This window comes from Cebus imitator, unplaced genomic scaffold, assembly GCF_001604975.1.
Source record: "Cebus imitator isolate Cc_AM_T3 unplaced genomic scaffold, Cebus_imitator-1.0 Scaffold738, whole genome shotgun sequence".
NCBI lineage: Eukaryota > Metazoa > Chordata > Mammalia > Primates > Cebidae > Cebus > Cebus imitator.
Genome location: NW_016108053.1, coordinates 748 through 16,019, shown reverse-complemented (window position 1 = coordinate 16,019; position 15,272 = coordinate 748). Strand labels below are relative to the sequence as shown.

General features: G+C 35.2%; 1 protein-coding gene across 1 annotated transcript in view; it reads left to right on the top strand.

Moving 5' to 3' along the window:
• LOC108296777 (tyrosinase) overlaps positions 1–7,824 on the top strand; it is a 59,669-nt gene extending 51,845 nt beyond the window's left edge. Inside the window, exon 4 of the mRNA XM_037735170.1 lies at positions 7,758–7,824. Coding sequence (XP_037591098.1) covers positions 7,758–7,809 — 52 coding nt within the window. The 3' untranslated portion in view covers positions 7,810–7,824. The remainder of the gene's footprint in view (positions 1–7,757) is intronic.
• Positions 7,825–15,272: the final 7,448 nt, after the last annotated feature.

Below are 15,272 nucleotides of genomic sequence, written 5' to 3'. Positions count from 1 at the left end.
CATGTTTCTTTTCTTTTTCTTTTCTATTTTTTTTTTATGTAGTCTTTCTCTGTTGCCCAGGCTGGAGTGCAGTGGTGCAATCTCAGCTCACTGCAACCTCTGCCTCCTGGGTTCAAATGATTCTTCTGCCTCAGTGTCCCAAGTAGCTGGGATTATAGGCACCTGCCATCACGCCCAGCTAATTTTGTTTTGTTTTGTTTTCAGTAGAGGCAGGGTTTTGCCACGTTGGCCATGCTGGTCTCAAACTTCTGACCTCAGGTGATCCACCCACCTCAGCCTCCCAAAGTGCTGGAATTACAGGCATGAGCCACCACGCCTGGCCTTCTTATCGATAGCACAAAGATCTACTGGTGTGGGAGGACTTTGGTGAAGGTGGTCATTTGGACCTTGGAGATTAACTGGAGGGCTCTATTCTGACAACTAGCATTTCAGAAATTTTTCTGTATAGAACAATGTGTTGGGAGTGGTTAATGGCAGCATGGGCCAGTAGAAGAAAAACCTTTTTACATTTATAACCTGTTAATTAGTATCCCTGGAAGTTCAGATAAATCATGTAGCTTTTTTGAGACTTATTTTCTTCATTGCTAAAATGGGAGTCTCTAAACAGGTCTTGGCCAACTCAGCAGTCAAAGAAATCAAAGATGGCATGAATCTAAATGTTCTCTGTAAACAGTAGGGAGCATAGTGTGGTAATGAATTAAAGAGTCAGGGAGACCTAGACTCAGATATGAGTCAGTTAATGAGTCAATCATGGAGCCTCTGCTCTATATAATGGATTTAATATAATATCACCTTTGTCAGGGTGTTGGGAGTATTTAAATTATACTTAGCTGATACTGAATAATAACATGCTATAATAATTATCATTCTCCAATAATTTGAATACCTATTCTTCAAAAATTGTATTATTCTCAAAAGTTTATAGGTTTTAGATGATTCCAGAGTGGGCATGTGAAAGCAATATATTGGGGCTTAGAGGTCCCAGTTAATTGATATAAATGTTTCAGGGTAGTATTAATGTTTTAGAAGATTCCATTTATTATTGTATCTATTCATGCTACATTATTTAGCATGTGTGGGCCAATCACTGGACACCAGCTTCTGTATCCTTCCTAAAGGGCTTGTTAATGTACACGCAGTAGGGGGGTTCCACCTATATTTATAAGTCAAGAGGTAGTTCAAGCATCACCTTGTCAGCGCAGCTTTCTCTACATCCCCGAGGTCCTTACTCCAATCTTTTGGGTCTCCAAGAATTTTGGGGCTGACTTTTTAGGTAGAGCTTAAGAGATTGTATTAGAATTGTATTATTATGAATTATAATTGTCTAGTTTACCTAGCAATATCTTGAATTATAATTTCAACTCTCATTTTATCTATCACATCTTTCTGTCTGTATTTACTGTGCTCAGGGCAATTCTCAGCACACAATGTTTAGTTGAATGAATAAAGTATAACAATGTTCAACTGCAGTTTGTTAACTAACAAACTGGCTAAGATATGAAGTTGAAATATATTCTCTGCTGTCATTTCTCAAGGTATACTATAAAGGCATACAATGAAAATTCAGTAATCATTAAAATTACGTCTATAATTTTTGGGTTTTAAAATGTTTATTATGTATTATTAAATAAGGAAGAAAGGTTGCATAACAGGATATTTAATAATATTCCATTTCAAAAGCATATGAATGTGTATTCACATAGGCAAATTATCTATTAATAGAGGTGAGAAGGGTATAAAAAAATGTTGGTAATGGACCTCTGGTTGGTGGAATTAAGCATAAACTTTATTTCCCTTGTATTTTACAAATTTTAAAACTATTTTGCGATGGATATGTATACTTTTGCAACAATATCAAAAGTAGAGCCAGTTCCCAAAACTCTACAAATAAACAAACAAACAAAAGGGTGGAGAGGGAAATGTTATCATTTGCCTACTCTCTCAAAGTTGCTTAAAATTGTGTTCCTTTCCTTTTATCTATTTTTTATTAAAGTAATTATTGGTGACTCATATTTTCTGGAATTATATTTTTCATAGGTTGATTGAGCAAAGAGTTTTATTAGGCAGTTGAGCTCCAGGTTCTGCATTTTTCCTAACACACTCTGTATTACTGTCTGTCCACTCCAGCTTCTGAAATGCCCTCTCAGCTTAGCATGGCCTGCTTACGGTGAGAACCACGTATTCATTAACTCCTTCTTACTTCCTCCTTTATGCATCCCTATTCAAGAATGGCTTATACAGTCAAAAACAAGCACACCTCTGCACGTATGCGTTCATTCATCTGTTAATTCAACTAACACTAAGTGCCCTTTACGTATCATGTGATATGTTAGATGATGGGGATGCAGCAATTACTAACTACTATTATTCTCCACCCAGTTTCCCCCAGGGCAGATATGTCAATAACTAAGTAATATAAAGCAAAATGTAACTTCTTCAGTAACAGTGACTCAATAGGACAGAATCTTTGGACGTGAAAAAAAAGCACCAAAGAATAGGGACCACAAGAGTAGTCCTCTTTAACCCCTGAATCTGCAGCAACTATCACTATGGCTAGCATAAGATATTCGATGAATAGCTGTTTGATACTATTGTTTGGAATACAATTTTATGACTGGTGTTTTTATGACGATTGAGTAAATTTTTTACTTGTGACATTTGGGTGTAAAAACAGTCAATGCATAGAGAAGAAAACAAAAACGTACAGAAGTGTGTGGTTGAAAGAAGCTTCAGAAAACAGTCAATAGTTACCACATTACAAAAATATTGAAAACAAAACTAATGTTTATTGTGTGCTTACTACATACCAAATTCTCTTATTATTATTATTTTTACACACTAAGTTCTGGGGTACATGTGCAGATCTTGCAGGATTTTTACATAGGTATACACATGCCATGGTGGTTTGCTGCCTCCATCCCCCTGTCACCTACATTAGGTATTTTTCCTAATGTTACCCTCCCCAATCTCCCCATCCCCTGCTATCCCTCCCCTATCCCCCTACCCTACAGCAGACCCCAGTGACTACACACCAAATTCTAAGTATATCAGATGAATTGACTCATTCAATCAATACTTACAGAAATCCTACCAGTTAACTGCCATTATCGTTATGTCTTATGGATGAACAGACTCAAGTTCAGAGGGGTTAAGTAACCTGTACTAAATACTGCTTCATAAAAGGTTTAGATGGAGGCTTAATAGAAGGAATGTGTATATTGGATATAGACAGAGAAAGTATACTCTTCCCCCAACAAGGCAAGAGGAACTGTCAGGAAAAGTGATTATTCTGAACATTCATCAAGCAGTGCCATTACTGCTGCAGGAGGCATTGTTTCACAAACAAGTTAGCAAGCTCAGGGCTGGCAGGCAGAAAAATGAGAATTAAGAAGAATCTGAAGAGGACAAACTCTGGGGCAAAATTTGAGGGTGGGGAGATTTGCTGTTTAGCATGCTCTGAAGCTTGGGCCAGCAGTTTTCACTAATTCTTACATACTCTGATGTGGCCGCAGCTCTTAAGAGTCAACCTGACTGGACAGGCACTGGCTTAGGAACTAAGGAAACCGAGGTAGAAAAGGCAGAACATGACATCCACCACTAGGAGCTTACAGTCTAGATACTAAATTCTAACTGTGAAGAGGAATCCTGCGGCGCAAGGATCATGAGATCTGGAGTCAGAAGTTCTGTGATTAGCCTTTAGGTCTGCTTCATGCTTCTTCTGTGTGATCTTGGGAAAGTTGCTGATCTGCAAGCCTCATTTTCTTCACTTAGGAAAAGGTGGTAATACTACTACTTTCCTCATAAGGACCTGAGTTCATACTTTATAAACTGTAACACATTAACAAAGACTAGCTCTTGTAAAGAGAGTAGTATAAGGGGCTTAAAAAATACACAGTGCTTTTCTTCTTTACTAACTATATTCTAAATGTTCTCCAGCATTAGCAATACCTCACTGATCAACCCATAGCGGGTCTCTTAAATGCGTGGGAATCTAGGATAGATGCAAACCTGAAACAATACATTCCAGGGATGGCTAGCCTGCCTTACTCCTCAGCTACAGATTGATTACATCTTCTGGAGTGACATTTTGGCTGTATTTGCCAATGAGGCTTCCCTTCTCTGCTCTCCAAGCCTCCCCTGGGCCATCCTCCTAACCCACATGCCCTCAAACTGGATGCCTTGCCAGCTTGGCAGCCCAGAAACAGTCCAGCCAGAAGGGTGGCAGCAAGGAAGGTCCCTGGGGCTTCAGGAATGAACGGCAGATTGCCTCCTTGCTGGTGATTGCAAGGTTGAAGCTTGCTCAGAAAGGCAGAAATCTCAGGGTTATGGGGGGAGGTAAACTTGGAAACCAGCAAAAATGTCTTAAAGTCTAATCTAGCAATCAGATGGGATAGCAGAGGGGGACCTGTCTGTTTCTGGGTTTCTTTTCACACTGTTGGATTGTGACCAGCTTTAAAAACTGCTCCCAGATTTGTTATCTAAAGCAGAATTAATGCCCTAAAACAAAGAGAAGTTATACCATTAGAGTCATACTTGCCTATATTCTGACAGCTGCTTTTCTTTTTGATGTCATTGGTGGATTTAGCTCTTACACTACTTTGCGTTAGATTGATTTATGGTTTGTCTGTCCCTCCCACTAAATCATGGGTTTGTTGTAGACAGGATCTATGTATAGATCATTTTTAGCACCTAGCACAGAACCTATCACACAGAAGACATTCGTTAACTACTTATTAGACTAAGGTGTTGTGTAATTGATAATTCTGGGGCAGGCAGGCATCAACTGGGTTATCAATAACATTTTGTTGTGGAGTAAAATATTAATCTAAGAGAGTTGAATGGCTTTCCATCAAGTGATGAAGACACCGTGCACTTTAACTAACAACCTAACGAACGTTCCAGCAACAATGTAACTGCTCTTTGTAGGGTTAATGTATCTTAGTACTAGGAAAGTTAAATTGCTTACATTAAAATATTGAGAACTTTAAAAGCTTAAAGGAAGGATAAGAAACATGACTTGTCATCATTATTGCTGAAATCTGAAAGACGATTTCAAGATCTTAATTCAAATTATTTACTTTACAAATAAGGAAATTGAGGCCCAAAGAGTATGATGTGCCTGAAGGCGCCCAGTTTTCTGCAAAGCAGAGGGAAGAGTGTGTCAACCTTTTGCCCTGAAGATGAGGAGATCCTGGGGGCAGTGTGGAATATGCCTAACACAGCAGGAGGATATTTAGGCAGACAGAAGCAGCACGATTGTAGGACAGATCTTTATCATAATTATTTACAGAGTCAAAGGTCAGGCTCACTGAGATAGCACCAAATATCAGATCCAAAGGATGAACGGGGCTATAAAGTAAATCAAAAGGCCCGAAATCAGGAGACTAAGAGTCAGTAACGCATGCGATTAAGATCATAGATTTTAGCATCAGGCATGCCTCATTTTAAATCCCAAAGCTTCTACATCTAGCTACATAATCTCTGGCAAGCTGCTTATTCTTCCCTAAGCCTTCTTTTTCTCAGCCATAAAATGGTGCTAATATCTGTAGCTGTTTAAAGTTATAGCTTTGATTTTTAATATTTTTAAAAAATATATAAAAACATTCTTAGCACACAATGATTAGACAGACAAAGAATCTGCCGTTAAAATATTTGCATTCTAATGAGGAGAAACATAAGCAAACCAGAAAATAAATCAACAAGCTTAAAATTCAATTAAGCACAGTGCTGTGATAAAAAAAATGGCCTATAACTTGACACTGAGGCCATGGAAAAGAGGAAGCCATAGAAAACCCTGTGGGACAAGTTTCCTTAGGAAACAGAAGGCACACATTCAAAGGCCCTATGGCAAAAAAAAAAAAAAAAAAAAAAAAAAAAGCTTGTCCTGTTTCAAGGTTGGAAAGGAGACTAGCAAACCTAAATACTGTAAGCAAGAAGAACTTGGTGCAATATGAGATTAAAGAGATCAGCAGAGAACAGCAAAGCCGTAAGAAAAGTACAGAGGACAGACTTTAAATTATTTTAATCCCGGTACTGAAATAATTTTTAGATCAACATTTTTAAAAATTATCTTGGCTGTTGTGACAAACAGATTGTTAGAGTAAGGACTTCAATAGTAACATGGATTACTCTATTGCACTGGTCCAAATGAGAAATGATAGCGATTTCAATCACAGAGGTGACAATGGAGCTATTGGTAAAAAACTGAACCATGTGTATTTTCAGAGATAAAACCAACAGGACTTGTTAATGGACTATGTGATAATATATAGTTAGTAATTTTAAAAATAAAGAAAAAAGGGGAATCAAGGATTACTCCAATAATTAGAAGCATTAGACAGAAGAGTGGAGATGTTTACTGAAGTAGAAAGGATGGGTAAGTAATAAATTTAGCAAAGAAAATGAATTGAAGTGTTTTTTGAACATCTTAGGGTCTTTTATGATAGGGCAAATAGACACTCAAAAGAGGCTGCCAAGTAGTCAGTTGAATCTTGGAGTTCAAAGCTCATAAGAGAGAACCATGTTAGATACGTATATTTGGTAGTTTTAGCATTATTTATTCAGCATTATTTAATCACTTCTCATAATTTAATCATTTAGTTTTTCAAATTTGATTTGATCATTTAACATTATTTAAAATCAGTGGAGTGAATGAGGTCACAGATATTGAACATAAACAAAGAAGAAAAGGATGATCATGCCCTTGGCAACAGAAAAATTTCAGTAGAATAGAAGCCTCAGGAGCCAGACTGAAGCAGATTCTAAACAAATCTTTGAAAAGTTTTCACAAAAAAAGGCAGCAGTTTTAAGTGGGAAGCAGGAAAGAGGATATGAGGTCAAAGAAGGATTTGAGATTTTCTTTTTAAGAGAGAGGATACATCTTAGAGAATGATTAAATGTTGTAGAAAATTAAAACAGTCAGGGAAAGAGACATAGGAGAAAGAGGGAAAAACTGCCACAGCAAGGTACTTGAGATGTGAAATCTGAAGCCCAATGGAGAGATGAGCCTTTGCCATGAGTTGGGAGGAACCTTCCTTTATGCCTGAATGGAGACAAAGGATACAGTACAGAGGAATGTATTGTTCTTGGAAAAATTAGAGTATTCTGATCTAGTTACTTCTATTTCCCTATTCAAGTGTGAAGCAAGGTCATCAGTTCTTAAAAGGCTGGGGGCTGACTGGGAGAATAAGAACTAGAAAGGAAGAGTTTGTGAAAGTTAGAGAAAACAATATTAGGCAAATCAGCCATTATTTATGTCATTAAATATAGCAATAGTCCGAATTTAGGAAGCATGCTGGTCTGAATAACAGGAAAGAACTATAGTGTCATGAGTTTCATTTTAACTGCTTGATATTACAGAAGGCATTTCCATATAACTATCCTCTTCAATCCTTAAAAATGAATATTATTTCTTTTTTAAAAATCTGAAGGCTGAGGCTCAGAAAGATTATATAATTCACCCAAAGTTTTAGCGCTATTAATTGACTGAAATTAGGACTTTAACTCACTTCTGTCTTACTTGAAATCCCCTGTGTTTTGGTTCTGTGATTATATCAATTAGAAAGCAACTGATAATCATATCAAAAACATTATTTATAGGTGGTATATTAGTTTTCTAGGGCTACCATAACAAAATACCACAGACTAGGTGGCTTAAACAACAGAAATTCATTTTCTCACAATCTGGGGACTAGAAATTCAAGATCAAGGTGTCTTCGGGGTTAATTTCTTCTAAGTCTTCTTTCTTTGACTTGTAGATGGCCATCTTGCTGGTTCTTCACAGGATCTTTCCTCTGTGTATGTCTGTGACCTAACCTCTTCATATGAAGATACCAGTCATATTGGATTAGGGTTTACCCTAACAAGCTCTTTAAAAACTTTATCTTAAAATACACTCACATTCTGAGGCACTTGGGATTAGGACTTGAACATACAAATTTTGAGGGGATGTAATTCAGCCCATAACAAATAATAATAATGAAAGTCAAACTGTAGTGGAATGATGACAGACTTGAAGTTGAAAATATTAAATCGGACAAAGCTTTTAAAATTGTGATGATAAAACAGAGAAATAAGAAAACAAATTATTTGAAGGGAGCAAAACTTGAGAAAAAAAGTATTTTAAATTTTTTTTTTAATTTTAAGAGATAGGTGACTGAATTTATAGTTTAAAATTTGCTGAAGAAACAAGAGAATAAAACATTAAAACATGTTGAAATGTTTAAATAGGTACTATAATACATAAGGCTTTAATTCTAAAAGATATCATTCTGTAGGGAAATTATCCCAGATTTTTCTCAAAGGAAAAAAGAAAGAATAACTAATGTATAAAATATCTACTGTATAAGAAATGCTATTTTGAAAACCTTTTTTGCCAAATTATTCATAACATACCTGTTTATCATATGACTGTTTATTAATGTAATTTTGATGACATAAGGGTTTCCTGAAGTATCAAAACAAATTTCTGCATGTCAGATTGGCACAGCAGAGGACAAAGAATAACATGCATACACAACACAAATTTTATTTTTATCCTAAAGTAAAACATGCTCAAGATATATCTTGTTGAGTACAAAATGTCACAATAATCTAGTACAACAGTGAGGATAAGAATCTGTTTAATACTCAGGAAAGAAATATTACTAAATTCAAGAAGTCAATGGAGAATTGAAAGAAGTTTTCTTTATGAAAGAAGTTTTCTGTAGCTGTGTTCTTACACATATTTATCGTGGGGAAAAAGTTGTTTTTTGGGTTTTTTTTGGGGGGGGGTTGTTGTTTAAAGTGCTTTCCCACAGGACAAAGAAGCAGCACAGCTTCTGTGTCTCAGGGTAAAAAAGATAGCAGACAAGCTTCAAGGTTCACATTATGGGGTTTTCTTTTACCAAACCACGAATAAGTTGTTTTGGAGAATGGAAATAACATTTTGAAATCCCTTAACCTCAGTGATCCCTGTTCTGTGAGGTCCTCAGATACTAATCAGACAGTTGCTCATATCAGTTAAATCACTGAAATTTAATTAACTGTAAGTACTCAGTGTTGAGGTATGGAGTTGAGGGAAGCAGACATTGAGAAAAACTTTTTTTTTTAAATTATACTTTAAGTTCTGAGGTACATGTGCAGATCGTGCAGGGTTGTCACATAGGTATACACATGCCACGGTGGTTGGCTGCATCCATTCCCCCGTTACCTACTTTAGGTATTTCTACTAATGTTATCCCTCCCCAATACTCCCACTCCCTGATATCCCTCCCCTAGCCCTCCCAATCCCCTAACAGGCCCCAGTGTGTGATGTCCCCCTCCCTATGTCCATGTGTTCTCATTGTTCAATACCCATTTATGAGTGAGAACATGTGGTGTTTGGTTTTCTGTTTTTGTGTCAGTTTGCTGAGAATGATGATTTCCAGCTTCATCCATGTCCCTGAAAAGGACATGAACTCATTTAAAAAAAAAAGAGAGAGAGAGAGAAAAGCTTTTATTGTAGTAGTGTCACTCTTAAGTTGCATTGCCCTCAATTATGCCATCCGCATATCTTTCCTTTCTTCCTCATTACAAAATGAGGACGTTGGCTTTTCTGATTTCCAATGTCCTTCTGTTTTTTTCATGTTTTATGAGTAAGGAAGACATTAGATTTATTTTTAAGATATTTTAAGTGCATTTTAAAGGTTGATAGATGTCTATCTCTTCTAGCAAGATATTAGACTATAAGAATCTGAAAATTCCCTGGAGACCAACAATACAAACGCAGAAAAACATAATAGGAAAATGTATTTTACGTGCATATCTATTTCTCAAAACAGAAAGCCTAATCAGATATCAGAAAGAAATAATAAATAAAAACAGGAGTACCGAGCTAGGAAGCTGGCCTGTACATAACCTTGGCTGTTGGGATTTTGGTCTCAATACCCTAAGGGATAGAATTTTAAAGCCCATGACGGGGCAGAAATGAAGGGCTTGACCCCATCCAAGGCTCAGACCAACCAAAATGTCCACATAATCAAAGACCCTAGAAATCTGCACCATTTGTGAATGAACATAATAGAAAAACAGAATCCACTACGAGTCAAAGGATGATTTCAGCCTTGAAGACCTGGTTAGAAAAATAATTTCCTGGAGAATTAGAAACCTGGTGTTTGCACTCCACGTAAGTGTGTGTTTTGAAATTAAACCAAGTACTGATTCAGAAAAAACCAGTGCAAAACCTCTGAAATTACATGAAGAATTTCAAGAAACAGATAGATTAGAATAACTGGACTATTGTAAACTAAGGAGATTGTACAGGGAAATAAGATTGAGGATGTAACGAGGCCCCTCGAGGATCATTTTAAGGAGTTTCATGCTTCAGCATGAGAAGAAAACCAACATTTAGGAAATACTCATTTCTTACTTCATTTGATTATAGAAACAGTCTCATACAGTAATTTTTAAAATGAAAAAATTGAGAAGTATTTTAGAAAATGCTTCTGAAGTACAAAGTGGCTAAGTGGTAAATTGAACCACAATCTTCTGATCCCAAATCCAGGTTACTTTTTCTATATTGCATGACATTATTTCCTCTCAAAATAAGCAAATTAGTCATGCCTCCAAATTTGAGCTTCAGAATTCCAACTCATTTCAGTTGGATTAGAATTTTTCCTAATTTTTATGGTTTGTTTCTTATCAATAGAAGATCCTTTTTCTTTCTCTGTAGTTAAGTCAGTACCTATTACAAAAGTAGACTTCTTAGCCTATAAGCATTGCATACAGGTGGCAAGAATTTGCCAACTACAAATATAACTGTTTGAAAAATTTTTTTTAAATCTCTGTTTTTATTAAGGTATTTATTTAGTATTATTGAGTTCTGCTCTTACATAATACTTCATTTTCAGGTAACACAGAGCCCTGCCAAGTATTGGTATCTAGGTAATGCTAACCATTTAAAATGAATGTTTCAATACTGAGTCTACCCATCCATGAGCATAGAATGTGTTTCCATTTGTTTGTGTTGTCTATGATTTCTTTCAGCAGTGTTTTGCAGTTTTCCTTGTACAGGCCTTTCACCTTTTTGATTAGGTATATTCCTAAGTATTTTATTTTAATTTTGCAGCTATTATAAAAGAGGTTGAATTATTGATTTCTCAGCTTGGTTGCTGTTGGTCTATAGCAGAACTACTGATTTGTTTACATTAATTTTGTATAACAAAACTTTGCTAAATTCAATTATAGGAACTTTTAAAGGGGTCTTCAGGGTTTTCTAGGTAAATGACCATATTATCAGCAAACAGCAACAGTTTGACTTCCTTTTTACTAATTTGTATGCCCTTTATTTCTTTCTCGTCCGATTGCTCTGGTGAGGACTTCCAGTATTATGTTGAATAGAAGGGGGAGAGTGAGCATACTTGTCTTGCTCCAGTTTTCAGAGGGAATGCTTTCAACTTTTTTCTTTCAGTACTATGTTGACTGTGGGTTTGTCATATATGGCTTTTATTACACTGAGGCATATCCCTTGTATGCCAGTTTTGATGAGGGTTTTAATCATAAAAAGATGCTGGATTTTGTCAAATACTTTTTCTTCTTATATGGAGATGATCATGTGATTTTTGTTTTTAATTGTGTTTATGTAGTATGTCAGTTATTGACTTGTGTATGCATCCCTGGTATGAAATCCACTTGTTCATGGTGTATTATCTTTTTGATGCTCTGTTGGATTCAGTTAGCTAGTATTTTTTTAAGGATTTTTGCATCTATGTTCATCATGGATATTGGTCTATAGTTTTTTTGTTGTTATATTCTTTCCTGGTTTTGGTATTAGGTGGATACTGTCTTCATAGAATGATTTAGGGAGAATTTGTTCTTTATCTTGTGTAATAGTGTCAGTAGGATTCTTAACAATTACTTGAACATCTGATAGAATTCCACTGTGAAATTTGTCTGGTCCAGAACTTTTGGTAATTTTTTTTTTACTACCATTTCAATCTCACTGCTTGTTATTGGCCTGTTCAGGCTGTCTAATTCTTCCTGATTTAAGCTAAGAGGATTGTATATTTCCAGGAATGTATCCATCTACTCTAGGTTTTCTAGTGTATGTGCATAAAGGTGTTCATAGTAGTCTTGAATGATCTTTGGTATTTCTGTGGTGTCAGTTGTGATATTTTCCATTTTGTTTCTAATTGAGCTTATTTGGATCTTCTCTCTTCTTTGAATTTTCCTTATAGAAAATATTTAAAATTGAAACTCAATTGCTTCTCTCTTCTTGGTTAATCTTACGAACCGTCTATCAATTTTATTTATCTTTTCAAAGAACTAGCTTTTCCTTTCATTTATCTTTTGTATTTATTTTGTATCCATTTATTTAGTTGTGTTCCAATATTGGTTATTTCTTTTCTTCTGCTGGGTTTGGTTTGTTCTTGTTTCTCTAGTTCCTTGAGGTATGACCCAAGATAATCTATTTGTGCTTTTTCAGACTTCATGATGTAGGCATTAAAGGCTGTAAACTTTCCTCTTAGCACCACTTTTGCTGTATTCCAGAGGTTTTGAGAGGTTGTATCAGTATTATTGTTCAGTTCCAAAAATATTTTTAATTTTCATCTTTATTTCATTTTTGATCCAATGATCATTCAGGAACAGGTTATTTAATTTACATGTATTTGCCTGGTTTTGAAGGTTCCTTTTGGAATTGATTTCCAATTTTATTCCACTGTGGTCCAAGAGAGTATTTGATATAATTTCAATTTTCTTAAATTTATTGAGACTTGTTTTGTGGCCTATCATATTATATATCTTGGAGAAAGTTATATGTGCTGATGAGTAGAATGTATATTCTGTGGTTGTTGAGTAGAATGTTTCATAAGCATCTGTTAAGCCCATTTGTTCTAGGGTATAGTTTAAATCCATTCTTTGTTGACTTTCTGTCTTGATGACCCTGTCTAGTGGAAAATACATAAATTAAATAAATAAAATAAAATAAAATGAGTGTTCTTTTCTCTTTAAGTTTTAGGAAGAGCTCATACTTAATTGGCAGTATTTCTTTCTTAAATGCTTGGTAGAATTCACCAATAAAATCAGCTAGATTAGGAATTTTCCTTATAGAAAATATTTAAAATTGAAACTCAATTGCTTTAATAAATTTAATGTTATATAACCAATGTATTTCTTCTTGAATGAACTTTAGTAGTTTGTGGTTTTCAAATAAGTAGCTCATTTTGTTTAAATTGTCAAACTAGTGGCATACAATAATTCACAATGTCTACTTCTTATCTTGTTGGTATCTGTAAGTTCTGTAGTGATGCCTCTCATTCATTCTTGATAGTGGCACTTCTATTTCTTCTAATTTTTTATAACTAGCCCAATTAAACCTTTATTAATTTTATTTGTATTTTTTCTAAGAGGGAACTTTAGTTTGATTATCTGTGTTGTTTTTCCATTATACATTTCAGTAATTTTTGATATTTATTCTTCTTATTATTTGCTGGTTTAGTATCTTCTGATAAAATGTCACATTTTAATTAAACAGTGTCATTTTACTTCTGTTCTCATCTTTGACGTCATTAAACTCCATGTTTTGTTCAAAAATTTTGCATATGCTTTGCTATAATATCAGAGTGAAATATGAATAAAGACAATGATCTATATCTGCCCATGTGGCTAATGAGCACTTAAAATGTTGCTAATAAAATCAAGAATATAATTTTAAATTTTAATTTCAAATCTGATATGTGTTTATGTTACTGAATATCTTACAAATATTTTTAGAGTAACTCAAATTTGTGAACAGAAATTTTCATCTGTAAAATGTATTAATTCTAAATACACATCAATATATCTGATATGGTCCTATGTCATACGCCTTCAAAGTATACTCTATCATTACTAGGTTTTTATTAACTTTGTATTTAAAAAAATCACATTAACCCATATTCAACTAGCTATAAAGAACTTTATTTTCTGTAGTTTTACACAAAATGATAGAGGTATGTGTGTGTGCTTGTGTGTGTGTGTGTGTGTTTGTGTGTATGCGTGTGTTTGCGTTTTGTATTTGTCAAGAGTCATGAGAGAAAAACAGAAACAGTGCTAGTTGTTTTAATAATGTCAGTTGTTTATATAATAATAAATAATAGCTTAAACAGATATTTGAAAATTCAAAAGTGGAAAAAAACTGAAAAAATACAGAGATAGGCAGTGGACAAAGCAGTACCACCCCCAGTGCTGGGGAAATATAACAAAGCGGTAAGAGATATTAGAATCAAGCATCTTTGGGAAGGGCTTCAAAAACCTGGACTTATGTTTCCAAAGGGAGGACATTGTTTATTTAGTAGTGATTTCTCACATCACTTGATATTGGAGGAGGAGCCTCACAGGGCAGGAATTCAAACCCCTGAGGAAGAGGCTTTAGTTAAGTGGTACCGATCACTCAGGAGTATGCCAGTGCTCTACAGAACTCGATCTCAGATTTTTGAGCAGAAGGGGATGTAGGGGTGTGAGGGAATGGGAAATATGGTCTAAAGCATGTTGAAACTTCTTAAGTGAAATGATGATGCTGATTCTGGGAGTGCTGATAAGAAAGCTTAGAAGCTAGACTCTACTCCTTTTCTTAGGGTCAAGAACAGTCACTGAAATAAGAAGGAACACGTCCTTTGCTGTTTTAGTCTATATGTGGTATCTGTCAGGGATTCAGCCAGCAAAGGAGAAATGCAGCTCACATACTCTCAACCCCAGAATCCCAAAGTGGAATATAGTAAGACATCTTTGGGGCTAGAAACAATAGCTTAAAAACTGGCAAAGTCCACCTCATAGCTATCAGGCATTGAAACACATTTACCCTCCCACACATTGTTAAATTTCACACAATAACAAACAACGCTATTTTTTTCAAACCAAGATTCTCTTGTTTATCCCCACAAAGAGGTAACAAATTTCTCAAAAGCCATTTCTGATTAATTATCCATTTCTGATTAATAGCCATATTATCCTTCTCTGGGAGATGTTATGTATTCTTTAAATTTTGTCAAGGCCTATATAAACATTCTGTACTCTAAAGAGTAAATTATATGACTAAATATCATTAATAACACAGGAAATAAGAAAGGACACATGAAACAAGTTAATATATAAAAATACTGTATATGCATACACACAGACAGACACCAATTAGGCTATATACAAAAACACAGAAGGACCAGGAAAGAAAAGATGCATAACTGCTGCAGACCACCATTAAATGTTACGTTTGCACTCAGCCAGCATGTCAGCTGGCTAAGGTTCTTTCCCGTTCAAATGACTCAAACTTTCTTTCC